Source organism: Sinohyriopsis cumingii, chromosome 2, assembly GCF_028554795.1.
Source record: "Sinohyriopsis cumingii isolate HCF-2022 chromosome 2, ASM2855479v2, whole genome shotgun sequence".
In the NCBI taxonomy this organism is placed as follows: Eukaryota; Metazoa; Mollusca; class Bivalvia; order Unionida; family Unionidae; genus Sinohyriopsis; species Sinohyriopsis cumingii.
The window spans coordinates 56,178,475-56,196,575 of record NC_142962.1 but is presented as its reverse complement, the minus strand read 5'-3'; the positions used below and the strand labels follow the sequence as shown (position 1 = coordinate 56,196,575).

At 34.1% G+C, this 18,101-nt stretch overlaps 1 protein-coding gene across 7 annotated transcripts in view; it reads left to right on the top strand.

Moving 5' to 3' along the window:
• The window catches only part of LOC149804911 (forkhead box protein N2-like), a 110,106-nt gene that overhangs the window by 76,762 nt on the left and 15,243 nt on the right, over positions 1–18,101 (top strand). For all 7 annotated transcript variants that reach the window (XM_089945821.1, XM_089945819.1, XM_089945828.1 and 4 more), the window contains 3 exons: positions 5,839–5,894; positions 9,520–9,570; positions 16,144–16,197. In XM_089945821.1, coding sequence (XP_089801947.1) covers positions 5,839–5,894; positions 9,520–9,570; positions 16,144–16,197 — 161 coding nt within the window. The remainder of the gene's footprint in view (positions 1–5,838; positions 5,895–9,519; positions 9,571–16,143; positions 16,198–18,101) is intronic.

The window sequence follows — 18,101 nt, the reverse complement described above, 5'->3', positions numbered from 1 at the left end:
CCACAGTTATTAGCATAAAAATGTCTTTTTATTGTTTGATATGTGTCACTTTTTTCATGAGGCAATTTTAGTATTTAGACTTTTAAGCTCCTTGTCTAGAAGTGTCTGTTAAATGGAGCTGGTTTAAAATTGACTCCTGGATGCATTAAGTGAAAAGTTCAAATTACCCAAGGAAATATGACATTTGATATGGCCTTCATATGCTGCGTCCTGGATCTAAAGTCTTATAGTCCACTAAACCTTATAAAACATTATACCAAAAATCACTCTCCCCTAGGTGGTGTAGATAGAGTTCAAAACATAAGAACAACAGTGATGGACAGATGGATAGAGGGAATGACACTTCGATTGACAGAAATGGCCTATCACAAATGTGTGTAGTTAAAAATGGCTGGCATCCATCCATAATAAGCTACCATATATAACTGCATATATGTTAGATGGAACTGCAAGTTACATGGACCTAGATCTGCCGTTACAGAAAGTACTAGCTGAGCAAGGTCAGTTCAGTTTGTTAGGTGTAATAAGTAGTACAACAAAGGCTTTTGGTTCCCAGCATGTGGGCTGTGGATCCCAGGTGGGTCATGAGGAAGAGACATGTTTAATCATAATGAAAGGATGAAAATGGGAAATGTCATGACTTTGATCACTTCAGCAATATGGGGAAATTTAGGACTAATCTTACTAGTAAAGACTAGGACGAACAAGAAGAAGCGGATCTAAAAATATCCTGGTAACCATGACACAGTATAAAGTTTGATGTTAGATATGTAGTTCATCCCAGCATATTGGCACAATATATACTACTGAAAATGACAGCTGGTGCTCTGTGATGACCTATCTTACATGTACGTGTTCCACAGATATGAGGTACCTAAATGGAATGACTGCTGTATGGTCCTTTACTAGTTGCAATAAACTTATTAGCCTTCTTTGTTTGTACATAGTTCTTTATGAGAGAATGCTTAAAGGCTGAATTTGTGAACATTTCTTTATCTTGGCATTTTCTTGTATCTGATACTGTCATTGTATTGTATTTGCACTGAATCTGTTAATTTTGCTTAGGGACTCAGAAGTCCACTATTTGTGTCTGTAATATAATGTACAGTTTGGTAAAATTAAATCCTTAATTGTCTAGTTGTTACTGTAATGTACCATACACAACAATAGAGATGCAGATGACAAACCTGACACGTAACAATATAGATAACAATCTGATGAAATGGGAAGCAATACCATACATCTAGATTTGGAGTAGATAACATTGCAATAACTATTGTACACTAGAACTAACAATTTCTTAAGTGTTGGATTACAAAACCTCATATATTTGCATTTAAAAGTGACATTAGTGAATTATAAAGAGTCATTTAAAAGGAGTTTTCTTCAGTTCATTATGTAGATGAAACTATTGCTGTAAATAAACTGAATATTATCAGCTTGTCCCAGAGTGCTGTGTAAAGTTTTTTTTCTTCATCTAACTGTGGTAACTGTTATGATTTGACAAACAGGTCATACAAGTATTAAGCAACCAAATCTTGGAGCTAAGGAGGTTAACATAAGCATTTATATGTTGCTCTACAGTGTGTGTTTGTGAGTGTGTGTGCGTGTGTGTGTGTGTGTAATATATATCATTCTGCATTACAGTGGTCCCCCTCTTATACGACTACCCCTTCTGCACCGGTCAAGTGGCCTTATAAAATGGGTGGCCTTTCCAGAGTGGGGGGGGGGGCTATATTTATGAGATGTGTATGTCTATGTGTATATAGCAGGAAAGCTACATATAACTTAAAGCAGTTATATCTTCATTTAAAAGTAGCATTAATTATTAAAATGTTCTTGTCTTAAAAACCGTTATGTCAAGGTAACATAATTTAATAGTACTTTTTCTTAGGTGTGGAATGTGAGTTGAATATTGTTGGCATGCACATAACAGAACCATTCAAAAATGTTGTTTAAATCTTGGTACATACATTGTTTCATATTTAAAGTAGTTCTTTCCATTTACACCATTATCCCACTGCTACAGAGTATTCTCCTTATCTTTTACCATCTTGTTTATTTGAATCTTGCAAATATAAAATCTTTTGGTAACTGAACTATTCCCTTTGTTGTCAAGTTAAATAACTTTTACTTTTCCTTCTAAAGTATTATTTCTTCATTTATGTGATGACATGTTAAAGTTTTGTAATGATTTATTCCTATGTTACTAACTGTACAGTACTGCAGTTTAATTTTGCAGATGAAACTTTTGTAAATGAAAAATATAAAGGCACCAGCTGTCATTTTCAGTAGTATCGTCACATGATTTTTCAGTCTCTGTTAGGTACCCTGTTTTGTTCAAAAATTGTTTCTCTGTCTGTGTATGTGTGTGTTAATTCACAAAATCTATGTTTAGCCTATCTGACCATGGTATGATGTTGACAATTATGTTGGTTATAATCATTTTAAAAATAAAAAATCTGCTGTGTGAAGCCCAAACCTCTATCAAAACATTGCTGACCTCATTTCTATTTGACCCTGTTATGAACTTGACAATTTCATCTGGTCATAATCAGCAATTAAACAAAAAAAACCCTGCAAATGTCGGCATTAATGATATCATAATAACCTTAGTAGTATATGTACTTTAGCCAACGCTTCTTTCAGTAACGAAAACCTAACACCCGGAAACAGACATTGGGAAAGTTATACAGATTACTTACCTTACCGTAATTAAATATTGTTTCTGGACACATTAATTATAACATTTGTCTGCTTGTGAGTGGTCAGTTTTATATTTTTGCACTAATGTGTTGGCCGCTTGTCGTGTTAAAGGGTGGCCATTATTAATGGTTACTTTTAAATGCAAACTTATTGGTGCCAAGGGATTCTGGCTGCAAAGAGTGGGTGGCTGCTGGTCAGGGTGGCCATTCATGAGGGGGACCACTGTATGTCCGTGCATATGTGTGTGATATGTCTCTAGAGTGCTAGAGTGTGTGTATGTATGTGTGAACTTATTATAGAACTTAATTGTTCCAATAGTACTGGATAGTACAGTAGGTTTATAAATGAAAATCCAAGTGATGCTGATGATGTAAATTTTAAAATCAATAATATCAGGACAGTACTGGGCTATTTGTCCAACAGCATGTTCCATTAATGGGGCTTGTTTTTAATTTTGCTATTGTTACACTCTTCACATAGAGAGTGCATTGTAAGATTAATATCAATCTGAATAAAGAATCTAATGATAATGCAGGATAAATACCCAGATAACAGCAAAAGAAATGGCAAGACGAGTTTTGTTAAATAAATATTAAAAATCAAGTACAACTTGGGAGGTGTGCTACCTCAAACCTTCTTATCCAAACTTTATGATTCTACCCCAGATTGACAGTTCCATACTAAATACATTTCCTATGCAATATCTGAAATATGTTCTCTGGGTCAAATTTCCTTTAAAATTATTAACCCCACGGGCAAAAATTCACTTCCTGAAATGGGTTCAGGTACTCAAGTTAGGTCAACTTTTAGTTTTCATCTTTTTCTTTCAAAAATTTACTTATTACCTGAGTTAGATTGTTGATGGCATCACAATTTTTTTTTTTGTGTGTAACTTTTGAAGCACTTCATAGACTTTTGGCCCTAATATCAAGAAGACTTTATTTTTGCATGTTAGTTCACAAAGTAATGGTCCCTGTTTGTTGAAGATGTTTACTCTTGCATTTTGAACCCACCTTTCTTCAGCTACTAATATGCCATATTTTGGGGAACATTAATGTCCTCTGGACATTTCCATTTCTTTGGTACTAAATACCAGCTTTACTCGATTAAACTCCCATAGAAAACATATGCAAATACCATGATGTAAAAATTCAAGAACTTTCGGTTTCTGAATGCTCTTGATAAAAAATTATGGACACATCCTTTTCAATGGCTTCTATGTAGAGTAAGCCATATGAGCCACTGCATTTTCTGGATCTATGTGTTTGAAAAGTGTCTTTGGCTCTGCACAATAGAGTCTGGTACTACATTTTATATATGTACACACACACACACACACACACACACACACACACACACACACACACACTATCTCTCTGTTCACCTATTTCTAGACTGGTTAACATGTCACATGAGTGGTACATTGAGTCCTATATCCACCTGTGATTTACTTGACAGACCAATGGATACTAATAAAATGCGCATGTCAACTGCATAGTTCTGCTTGTCAGAGATGACTTTAGCGGTTGAATATTACATTGCAAGTTCATGGACACAAGAATATCAATGGTGCATTTCAGGCAACATTAAATAGTTTTTGCTTCATTTGAGAAAATCGGAAAAAATTATTAAAATAAATCTGTTTAATCAAGAGTTACCTTTTTTTTTTTACTACAACCATTTACCCCTCTTCAGTTTAAAATTGAAATGTATATTTGCTCGAGTTACGGCTTAAGGTGACCGTTTATATGTGCATGTATTAGTACAGAATAGTAAATTTAAACGACAGAAATTAGCTAAGTTTACCCCAAAACAGATATATTATAAAAACCAAAGTAAAATAAGAACGAGCCAATTAAAATACAAAATATGAAGTTCCAAAACAGTCACTGAATGAAAGTTTGGGACACAATCATGAGGGGCCATCACCATTAAGCTTAGTGGTAGAGACCTAAGTGATTGTATCTATTGCATAATGTTTCAAAACACAACTCGGAAATATCACATTACTGACCGTAATTACCTGCATGTGTTTGAAACGTGCTTTCAATTCACCACCAAAAGGTCAGGTGCTAATTTTAGTAATGAGTGTTAAAAACTCAAGACTGTTAAAGGACTGAAATTCCATCAATAAAACAATATCTCTATTTTTGTTCACTAACAGCTTGGATAAGCTCTCAAAAGATTCTTTTTCCTAAAACATAACTTAAATTATTAACCAATCCTGGTCAGCCAAACCCGTGTATACACTATTTCGTGTTCACCCATTTCCAGGCTGGTTCCCATTTGCCCTTCAGCTATTCACACCCACCAGAAGAGTGGGAGGGTACTGTATATACTTGCTTACAAGTTGGGTCTAATTGCAGACTGCATTGAGCCAGATCTACTGTCACATATTGTATCGAAGTAATCAGTATATAAACATAGACCCACGATCTGCTGATGTATTATAGAATGGCAGATTAGGGTCTGTGCAATTGGACCTGTTTTATAAATAAGAATATATGGCAGGTCAATCTTAATTAAAAAATAATCAGGCACAATCACATAGAACATAGTCAAATTCCAAGGTTCTGAGACTTAGCCACTAGTGACTCTTACTAGGTTTTTCCTGGGTTCTTCTGCCTCTTAATCTGGCCTAAGTTGTGCTGAGAAATGGTGGTAAACAACAGCACTGTTAGTGAAATAAATATTCATGCTGTTGTTGTTGTTGTAGGGTTTAACGCCATTTTTCAGCACATGATAGGCTGTACATGGCGGCCAGTATTAATGGTGGAGGAAGAACCCAGGAAAACCCTGGCAAGAACCACCGACCCACGAGAAGTTCATCCTTCCCTCTGGTGGACATACAGAAGCAAATTTTAACATTTTTTTTTTAAAGAAACCTATTTATGATATATATTTTGCTTTTGAAGTTTTTGCTAGTATGATGATGCTTTGAAACTGACGAACAAATTGGCTAAATGTACCTTGTTGCAGTCCAGTTGTGTACGTATTGTAACTGAAGCAGGTATTCTTATCAGAAAATTTATATTTTAGATGCAAGAATGAACTTTGTAGCATCATTTGCATTTAGAGATTGAGAGTTATTTTACATACAATTAGTTGATTCATTTTCTTTTGTCATTTCAGTATTAACAGACCACTTCCTTTGGCTCCAAGACTTGGGCCAAATACAGTATCACCTCGTGAGTAATACTGAGTTTTATATTTCTCTTGTGTAACGTATGCCATCTGGCAAAGAAATCAGACACCTGCCCCAATCAGAGATGCATGCAAGCACACACATACACACATGTGTGTAAGTATGTGTGTGTGTATTGTTGGATGGATGATTGTTGCATGCATCTTCACATCCTAGATTAAGGTCATTGCTAATATTTGTTTTAGAATGTTTTTTTATAAATTACTTTCTGACTAGTAAAACTGTGCTTGACCATAAGGTGGTCCCTTATTTAATTTCTTTCCCCAATATATCTTTACATTCGAGCACAAATATTGAACATGATTTAAAATCTTAGTGTTCATCAACTTAAAAGATCACCAGCAACATGGATTTCCTTACCAGCAAAATTTCTCCGACAATATTAGTTATGAACTTTACTTCCATTTTGTAACTATGATATCTTATGAGTTACATAGAAATTAGTTTCATAGTCTACGAATCATGTGCACCTTGAAATATGCACCTGTCAGATTTTCTTTGCTATATTGCATAATCATTGTATGTTATGAACTATATATGGCTTTAAATAGTCCATTCCCAAAACAAATAATCCTCATTGTAAATATTTGTAAAAATACAATGTACTGATTATTTGCAGTACCCTCCAGAGCTAGAATTATTGTCAAAATCTTTCTTCAAGCAATATTTCTTTTAATATTTCATGCTGACTGTGAACACTTATGGTCATTTTCCAAAACTAAAATTAAATCTCTTTGGTCATATGTGACTGTTCATACCGTTGGCAAAAGACTTTTTCAGGTTGAGAAGTTCAGTTTTCATTTAAAGTGATGAGATTGAAATTTCTTGTGTATGAACTCTGATTATCCAAAAGAACAATTTGGATCATACACCTATGCCTGATGTCCTGACTCTGCAGTGGTTATGAGCAGTTTTTGTGTGATTTGCATTTGAACCCAGATTGCAGCTCTTTCAGCAAAGTACAGGTACTCAACATTGTGAGAAAATAAATGGAAACTGTGCTTTTATGTTTGGACTATTTGATGACACTGTAACTTTGAAGACTTCACTGTCAATACTATTGAAATGACATTACACTTAGTACACTTAGTACTGAAGTCGGTTTGTCTTTTCTTGATCTATCCTGCAGTATATCTTGCCTGATCAAAGACGTGCCATCTGATGCAATCAAAACTGAAATGATGGGGCTCTTCTGACCCATACCTTGCTTTTTATAAAGTATATTAACATGGAGGGTATACTGAGCCTCAAGTTAAAGAAACCTTTTCTTTACGTGGATAAATATCTAGTATATTAAACGTATGTATATTACAACAGGCTAATAATGCCAATAAAATATTTAAACTTGTTTTCATGAAAATTGGATAGAAGGACAAAATCTGTACTTGAATCAGCGATGAGCCGAAGATATTCTTTTTTTTGATCAGAAAGAAGTTCCAGCTCTTGTGGATTTGTTGACCAGTACATTCTCACATGCTTCAGTAATTTTGCCAAAGTCAGTATTAATTTTCCCTCCGGTATGTAAATCCCAATCTGTCTCTGCATAATTTGCTGGCAAATCACATTTCTATGCTGTTTGTTAAAGTTGATACTGAATTGCCTGCAAATTATGAGACAACACTACATTGGTTGGATGTTTATTTTAAATAGGTAAATATGGTATTTTCATAATCATTTCTTCAGTATTTAATTGACACAATTCTTTTTACTAGTTTAAATAGTTTTGCGGTTCCTTGATTCATCTATATTGTGTTACAAACCGTTAAGAAATGTGGAACATAATTATTGAAATTGAAATTTTTCCATTGATACCTTTCAGATTTTAAGAGCATTAAATTTCTGACCTTGGCAAAAATAAATTTTGCTTTATTATGTAAATATTCCTTGTGGACCATAGCGTGATCACTGATGCACATATAATTAGATTATCTTCTCTCCTTCTTTTAATCAATTAGCACACAATTTCCTGTCGTTAACAATTGCTGTAGAGTTTAGCTAGTTATTGGCAAGCTTCATTTTTTTCTCTAATGCATAGGAGTCGTGGAAGTTATTAATCAGATCCAGGTTGTAAGAAGTTTTTAGATGAATTTTAATGATAATAATAATGGTATTTATGATCTTAGCAACGGGAAGCTTTCTTACAACTGGCAGAACAAAAAATATGTTCAAGATCATCAGGTGTCATGTCAACTGTTTATAATTCTTAATACAGCAGGGATCATGGGAAGAGTTCAGAGGTGTCAGTAATTGACCTTAATGTCTTAAATATGTAACACTAGTCTCAGCATTTTGATAGCTCTTGCTGGACATGTAATTTTGAAGCTTAAAGTAGTGGTCAGATATTTATGGAACTAATTATTTAAAAAAAATTGTGAGCACATATAAATAGTTTTTAAAAAGAAAGAAATATTTATATATTTGTTATTATTGAAAGTGTGTCATTATCTGTTCCAGAATTGCTTTTGCTTCAGATGTACCATTATTCTTGTATGCTTCATTAGTTTTCTTTCTAATATATATTTATTTTAAAAAATCATTTTTTCCTTCTTTGAGAAACTTTTACTTTAAAATGTGATGCAAGTACAGTATTTTATATTATTTGCAGTTTTTAACAATTAAATTTTAATTGCCAACATGCAGTCTTGATTTCTTAAAAATATATTTTGCATTGATAGGCATTAGATGAGGTCTTCACACAAATGTTGGAAGATTATACAATATGTGTTAATTGGCATTGCTTGTATCATTTCTTTTGTTTTTGTTCGAGCTTACACTTCGCTTGTTGCAAATGTATGTTATGTGCTGCCACACTACCACAGAACATTGTTAAAAATCACTTGGTGTAACTTTAGTATAAACCCTAGGGCTGTCCATCAGTAATAAGCTTCTGTTAAGTCCCTTTCACACCTATTGTCAGGTGCTTTATAGCTAAGGAGTGTTTAAACAACTGGTAAAATTGAAGGACCAAATAAATCATGGGGTAATTTTGTCAGTTTATGTCCAGTGTCAACATTCCCCAGAATGCTTTGGCACTATTCCAAGCACCATAGAAAACATGGGACTTCCAGACTTGACTAACACTAAAAGTTCAGAATGGTCAAAGAGCTACATAACTGTTTAATGTTTGAAATGTTTGGAAAGGTGAAGTGATTCACATTGTGTCTTGATCTGTGTCATTGTGTCTGATTCTTAGGCAAGCTTACAATGTCAGTAATTGGGACATTGTGTTGGTAGGTGACATCAAGATGCAAACTGTACGAGCACCTACTTCATCAATTTGGAATTTCTTTGTGAAAACAAGCTGGAATCCTCTGCACTCCAATTTGCCAATGCATGATATGTGAAGAAGGTCACAATCTGCTGTTTTTGTTGTAAACTTGTAATCTCTATCCTCCAATGAATTAATTATTGAAAAGATAGTGATAGGAAGAGATCTTGTAGTTACCAAGATATTCTTTGATTTTATTCTGAAACAGTTTAACCTGTTAAACCAACAGGATGTAATGAACGATGAATACTTTATTTTCGCTTTTAGCAAGGGTACCATAGGATACTCTCAGAGTGTAGTATTGTCCACCTTTACATCAACTGCTTCTGTTTCCTTACAGATTTGTTTCCCTTTTTAAGTAAGAGATTAAACCAGACCAGTTATGATATTGGTAAGTATCATCTAAAAATTCTATACTATTTTCAAAGACCTTTTCATTCTGTAAACTGTTTGAAATTGTTTTTCAGTGTGTTTCTTTGCTCAAGGGATGATCTTCCTTGTTCTGTTCCAGACCCCAGAGAGTATTTTGAATATTTCATGTTTAAATCATTTTGTTGTATGTGTGCAAACGCGCATGCACGTGTAGGAGAGAGAGAGAGAGAAAGTAACCTCTAGAGTTTTCTTTAGGAAATGTAGCTAGAGTTTTCTTTAGGAAATGTAGCTGGGGGTGAGGGATTCTGAAAGGCAATATGTTATTAGGGATCTTAGCATTGTTGTTACTGTTATAGGTGGCAAGCCCAGGGGATATTTGGCAGTAAAAATATCTCTGAAAATTTAAGACATATCTGTCTTTGAGGTCATTGCAAGAGGAAAAATGTCTCAACCTACAAAATGTAACCAAGCTCTCAGAATCTGAGTAAAACATTGTTGTAAGTAAATTATGAAGCATCCCTTTAAAAGAGATTCAGTTATGACTGGATATATCAGTGATGTCACATGTACTATTGCACAGACGAGAAGTAAAAACACTGCTTACATTGCACATAATTTTTTGTATATGTTGCTAGAAATTTTGGGAAGCATTATTATCTTCAGTTTTATTTAAATGCACAACTGTACTTATCACACTACTATACCTTGTTTCTGGTCACTTCATGTTGATGTACATTTAATTTTATATAGAATTCTCAAGAGTGATTTTTAATGTGAAGATGATTAAAAATAATTGTTATGGTATCATAGCATATTTAACACAGTAGGTGTATCGGCTTTCATACAAAATCTTATGTCTGGTATTTGCTGTAAGTAGTACCGTTCTGATTAAATAGCTTCAGGATAATATTCAATTAGTCATTAATTGCTCTTACATAACAAGTTTCACATGCAGTTTATTGAACAGTGGGATGAAATGTATAAAATACTACATTGCTGGAGGAAATGAGATCATTTTGTGATCTACAAATCCCATAATCCTTTCTGATTGGTTTGTCTGTGTCAGGAACAGCTGTGTACATGTCACTATGGTAACATCTAATATATGGCAGCAGTCAATTAATACACTTCATATGTGACAATTTGTTATTTACATGTAGAATTTAATATCTTGAATTTGGCATTTATTTGGCTGCATGCAATGTCATGATAGCTCAGAATCAATATTTGTACCTTCTCATAGGGGTAACCGATGCATCTCATTAAGTAGCATTAAAAATAAAAAACCCACAGGCACTTAAGCTGATCATGAGAGGTAGATGTCAAATGAACAGTCATAAAATTGGGGGAAAAAATATTGTTGCTGCTATATTAGAAAGACTGACTGCCATCTGATGGAAATTTATGTTTGGATGTAATTAATGGAGGATAATTCTAGATCTTTTTTAATGCATTCATGCTGGGAGAAAAAATAATTTTAGACACAGGTCCAGGGCTGGTGACTTGATAAAAAAGAATTACAGGCCCTGACTTGAATTCCGCAAGCCTGGACTCCAATCTCCATGTGCCCAGAATCACCCATTTTTAATGCTGTTTGTCACACAACGTTGCAATTGCTACCGTTGAAATAAGATGAAATTTTAAAAAATTCATTAAGTTGACTTCTTTGTTTATTTAAAGCACTAAAAATTTGACGTAAAGCAGTGTTTTCCTCCATTCCAGATGTCAGCTATTGTCTAATTGCTCTTACAACATCCTTATTGCCCAGTAGATCAAAAGTGTTTTTATGTTCATTAACATCTGAAGCGTGTATTGATTTATACAGTTTCTTTTTACACTTTCAATGTTCATAGGTGCTGCTTAATTTTATTTAATCAGTGCTACATTATACTAGTGTAGGAGTGAGCAAAGGAAGCTGAAGTATTATTCATTAAATTTCTAACATGAAACATCTTAAACAATGCAAAAGCAGTTAAACAAGACCATTAAAATAGTCAAAATACTGGTCTTTTTGTTTAAATCATTTTTATTCTGTTTTTTACATTTTATCTGAACTCCACCAAAGGACATCCAATTTGTAATCAAGGACGCCAAAGCCAAACCACATTTGATTCCTTTATTACATGTAATACCTCAAAAAGATCCCACATTTGGCCTAAACTCTCCAGGTAACAACAGTAAAATTGTCCATTAACAGCTTGTCATGTATACCTGTTAGCCTTCATTCTATGAAGAGGCCACACATTGCACCAATTGCATGCTGGTTACAGTTATAGTACTCACTAGACTGGTTCTGGCTGGTGTCTGTACTGCGCATAAATAAAATAGAAATAAACTTTATTTTTGAGTCACATGTTAAAGCCATGGACCACTCTGGTTGCCTAAGTGGTTAGAGTGTTTGTCTCAGGTGTGGGAGGTTGCAGGTTCAAACCCAGGCCAAGTCATACCAAACTTGTAAAAATAGTACATGCAGCTACTTCACTTAGCATTTGGCATTGAGGTTAGTGTTGGAACTGGTTGGCCTGGTGTCAGGATAATGTGACTGGGTGGACATCATGCTACATGTCTGCACAAGATGCCCCAGTGTTAGACATTGCTATAAACTGCTACACTGCAGACATAATGGCAATACAACTGAAAAATTGTTAAAGCTACATTAAACATTGAAGTCACACGCACACGTTAAAGCCATGTGAGCACGTGTTAAGAGTTCAATCTTTTCTGCATTCATAGGTGACATGCTTTGTTTTGTATGCAGAGTTTGCAGGTTTCGATACAAGTATTAGTAGATGATGTTCACAAGGGTAATGGGCATACATGGGGATAAATATTAATAATTTACCCATCTTTCAACATCATGAATATAAATTTCTGCATTTCATCAGTGCAATCAAAGTTTTCAGAGGCAAATTAGGTTTGTATTTTTAACAAGCACAACAGGTGGCACCTCACTTGGAATATAGAAAGGTCTGACCTGAAACCAGAGTGGCCCCAGGTATAATGCTATCAGATTTTTGTTCCAGCACTGGCATTTAAAAAAAATTGAATAATGCTAAATGATTTAAAATTTTTTTTTGCCTTTTATGTTATCACAGTCATGGAAGAGGCATATAGTGTCACCTGTAATCTCAGTGCCACATCTTGTCCCATCCCATCATATCATGTCGTCTATGTCCTTTACTGTCATGTAGATTTTGTAGCAAATCATCTTTCCACTCCATAAGACTCTAGATTGAAGATTTCTTCAAGGCATGGGTCAGGTTCGATTTGTATCATTTCATCATTGTATTTGTATCATTTTCAGATAGTTATGGCCCCTGTATGACTTTCCATAGAACATTCATTTTGCATCATATTTATATGGAAATCAGAGGCAAATGGAGCCATATCTAGTTTATTGTCTCACCTACCTTTGCAGATAAAAAGGCTTTGGTGTCACTTCTGTGGGGCAGTGATGTTGTTGACATCCATGTTTGAAATCCTTGTGTTGAGGTTTATCATTATCATAGAAAGGTTTTGCAGGCACAAATAACCTTACTAAGTTTTCCAAGTTATGGAATTGAAAGGGTGGGTAGGAGGTTGATGGCAGGTTTGCTTTATTCAGAAATCAGATGTGAAATAGATGTTGTGAATTAAATGTTGATAGCATTGATTCTAATAGTAATGGATTTTCTGCACCATCCAAAATCCTTTCAAATGATATGATTAGAAACGCTGGACAGAAGTAGAACTTAGATTTTATTGAAAGTGGTTGTGTAAGCAAATTAAATCTTGTATAAGCAGCAAAGAAACTGAGGCTTGGGGCATGTTAGAAAAGGATTTCTTTGCAGAGTTTCTAATTGAGAATAAGGCAAAGGAATAAAGAAACAGATTTTGTTTAATTAATATAGATTTTTGTACTGTAAAATCTCAAATTGAGATGACTGCAGATAATGATGCATGTCATGACAAACTATGGACTTTTGTACAGTTGGACTGAATATTACACATGCAGATAATGATGCAAGTCATGATGAACTATGGACCTTTGTACAGTTGGACTGAATATTATCCGAAAACAGATAATGATGCAAATCATGACAAACTATGTACTTTTGTACAGTTGAACTGAATATTACGCAAATGCAGATTGTATGAGCCATATTAGTAAATGATCAGTTGCTAAATATGGATTTATGTGCTGTAGGGAATCTACAGGCAAGTAAATCCCATAAAGAGAAATTTTAACATTTTAGTCAAGGCCTTTGCAAGACTTGCAAAGAGTGGGTTATGGGGTCATTGACAAATTGCATCTGGTATTAAGACTGACTAATATTTCAGCCATGAAAAGAATTGATTTTTCGGGATTACCTTAGCAAAAAAGGCCTTGAATTAAAAAACAGCAAGGGTGGATGTTTATCCATGAAAGTCCTTGAATTGAAAACTATGGAAAGTTTTGTCATTATTTTGGACAGAATTTCATTTTACAGCATTGAGATTAGTAGTGGTACTGCTTACTGCTATTTATAACCTTTTCATTCCATTTTAGGCAGCATTGAAATAAATGGGCATAACAAAAATATAAAAACTTGTTTCTTGAAAAATGTTGATAATCTTTAAAATTGTTTGAAATAAAGTTGCTATGGTTGTACAAAATATGCTATCTTCTGTACAGACCATCACTTTAAGACGTAACTGGACATGTTAGCTTATGAACTCTAGCAGAGCCTGATACCAGAGCCAATTTTTATGTTTAAATCAGTGAAGAATTTTAGAGGGGGATGACTTGCTTTTTTTAACAACAATTAAAGTTTCTACATGTTATTGTTCAAAACATTTATTGCTTTTGAAAATAGATGAAAATGTTGTTTGTGGAAATCAAGTGACATCTAATTATACATTAGTTTCTAATAATAACTGGAAGAAATGAATAAAGTGATTCTGCTCTCCATATCTGCTAATTTAGTGTTTGCTGTAATGGTTATGGTTTCTTGTTTTGTTTTTTTTTAGTCTTGAATCCCATGGCTTCATAATCTTGACGTAAATACCAAGTGTTTATAAGGTTGCCATGGAAACCAGTCATGATCTGGGATGTATCTTTTTGGGCTCTCATGGCATTTGAGAAGCAAATGTGTAGAGTTATTGATTGCTGTAAATAAGTAGGAAAATTTGGAGATAGTTCTTTGGTAGAAGTACAGTGATTTGAATGGGCATAAGGAGTAAAGGAGTTTAATCATTGTCAGTATCGTTATCATTTGATACTCCCTATTGTATGTTTTTGTCAGCCCCCCCCCCCACTTGTATATTTATTCTTTGCTTTTATTTTATTTTTGTAGTTAACTTTTTAGTGACAGTGGTAAATGTAATTAATTTTCAAAGACTATATTATTCCAGAATTTTGTAGTTTTTTTGGCATGACGGATTTCCATTTCTTCCCTTCCATTCCCAAGTTTCTCTTGCCCCTTTTATTTGAACCGAAAATGGGAGATTTAATAGGATTCTACAGGTGTTTAATAGTCATGCATGTTTTGAATATTAAATACCTGAAGAAGACTATTAAATTTCCTGTTTAGTTCATAAGTAATGTGCTTGCTTTGCACTTCTGGTTTCCCAGGTTAAGTTTCCAGTTCCAACATGTGTAGGGGCACACATACATTCATCTCATGATCTAGCTGATCCAGAATGAAACTGCATTGTCCAATATGGTTGCCACATCTGCCATATTGAACATCTTTTCACTATTTCTTGTAGATGTGAAGTCGTACCAGCATTGGGTTTTCACAAGAATACTTATAATGTCTACTTGGTATGAAATGCAAATGGCACTGTTCTTGCATACATTATAGTAGCCATTTTGAATATCTTGACACTCTAATATTGGTTCTCTTCCTACATGGAAAGACATTTCACTATGGGGTTTCACTAGAAGACCATTTATGATGTCTATTCTGAATGAAAATGGTGCTGATCTGACCTTAAATATGGTTACTACAATGAACATATTTAAAATCATTTGTAATTCTCCTGAATGTATGATTATATCAAAATCGGGTTTTCACCAAAAGTCTTCTATGGGTTTCTAGTTTAATGGTGTCTAGTTTGTCCTAAATTGAGATGGTGTGGATCTTACGTTCAATTTGGCAGCCACCTTGGCTAAAATTTGAAAATGTTATTGCTTAAGAATGCCAGAGATGGTTTCAACAGTGGCAGTTGACAAGAAGAAATGGTCAAGTCTGGAATTAATAAAAATTCCTTTCTTGGACAGCACAGCATAGTCCCTTTGAGAAATTCTTGGAATGCCATTTACTGTTACCCATTGTCCTAGCCATGATTACCAAAATTTAGAAAACTGGAAAGATCTGATGCAAAAGCCAGTTTCGTACAATAAGTACAAAAATAGCTTTCCAACATGACAACTAGTTAGTTTCATTTAGCTTAGGCATAACATTAACAAATTGATGCAACCTTGACTGTCACCTACATTTTTAAAAAATGGAGAACACACAATACTTTTGTCATCTTGTGAATTCAGAATCTTTTTCATGTCTAATACTTGAAGTGTTTAACAAAAGTAGCAATATTACAATTTCTGTTGTTTTGTTATTTTTTCCAGATAGCGATATTCAAGATGTTGCTCAAACTTTGGTATCCCTTAAGAGTCTAAGCAGTAAGTATTGCCCACAGGTGGTTACAGACAGATAAAAGAATGTATGCAAAATGATACAAGTTGCTGAAAATAATTTTATAAAACATTAGGCAATTATAGATCATGTATATATGGTGTGTCACATACCATGGCTGTTCCGGCTGCTTCAAGGACAAGAGAAATCCTGCCATTGTCTGGAGTACAATTTTTGAACCACACGTTTCAATGTGTGTGTGTGTGTGTGTGTGTGTGTGTGTGTGTATATATATAGGGTTATAAGTGGTCCTCAAAAACATTGGAAACCTAAAACTGAAAAAACCTAAATAATAAAAATGAAGTCTAAAAGTTTTGGAAAAAAAATGAATTGTTCTGTCCTGACCACACAAAAATTGCTCTTTTGCATGTGGTATTTTTGTTAGACTAGTCTTGCAGTCAAGAAAGTGAACAAATTATGCAAATTAAAGACATCTGATCATTTAAATTATTTATTACATTTCACTATTACTTTATTTTCATTGATTTTAAAGAAACTTAAAGCATTTCTTATCAGGTTTTCAATAAATTTTGTGCTCACCATGGAGATAATTTTGAAACTGCTTTTTGTCTTGAACTTCAAAAATGTTAAAGCCTTGAAAAACCCTCAAATTTTAAAATATTTTTTCCCTTTTAACCATGTATATGTGTGTGTTCATGCATGTGTGTGCATGTATGATGTATAGTGTGTTGTGTACAATAGCCTCACCGTCTGCCTCAAGGTAAAAGTTACAGCAAGGGAAAATGCCTTTGTGACATTCTTTTCTAGAAGACAACCCTTTTGTATCACTCAGTCTTTTTAACTAAATTTTGGACCACAGGTACAACTGTTGAACAAATGAAGATATGCTAATGAAACTACCCTTTTTTGTATCTTGACTTTACTGTCTCATCTGTTCAGTTATATTCCTTGTCTCAAGGTCCAGGTTGTGACAAGGGGCGATGCAGCTCAGTGGTCTCTTTCCATATCCAGGGTATCCAATTTTAATACGAACAGATATTTTATTGAATTTTTGCGCAGGGTCTTGCCTAATTCAGCTTTAAGCCCCTAGTTCAAAGGCCATGATTAGTAGGGACAAGGTCATGAGATAGGAATATTATATACCATTTGTTGTACTGAATTGTACAAGTAAATTACATGTAAAATTATAAATTTGGATTTTCATATAAAATCTTGGTCATAAAAATAATACCATTAGAATACAAAGTACAAAAATAAAAATAAAATGATAGCACAAAATAATGAATTTTTGTGGATTGATTGCACATAAAAAGTTAGAGTATATGACCATCTCCAGACAAGAGGGTATTTGTGGAGCCTGAATAGTTTGATTTGTTGCTTTATGATACTGCAACACAAGGAGATTTTTTAGTGCCAGGGCAATTAGAGGAAAGTGCCTTGCCAAAGGTCAGCATACGATAGCTGATCCAGGCCAGTCTGATTTGTAGGATTTAAACCCATATTCTTTCAATCGTGAGTCTGGCTTGCTAACCAACAAGCTATCTTGTTTTGGAGCCTTAATAGTGCAACAGGTAATTTTAAGTATGCACCTCTTGTGTATTGGGTTTGATTTCTGGTTCTGATATGTCTGAGGTGTGTGATTAACCATTTGAAGATGGTTTCCTCCAGTATTTGTTTTTTTCCTCACCTCAAAAATGTTTTTTTTTTGTTTACAGCTGTGCTGGTAAGAAATGTATTTGTTTAAATTGTAAGAAGTTCAACATTAAATGTAAAATAAATAATGCATCTTGCCCTTTCCACTTCAGAATTTCTTTCAACAGTTGTAACAATAAACCAGTCCTGTTACTAAGAATATGCATATTTGCAAATGTATACCTTACACCTAAATGTAAACATTATAAATTCAGATTGCCATAGCAATGTTACAAAA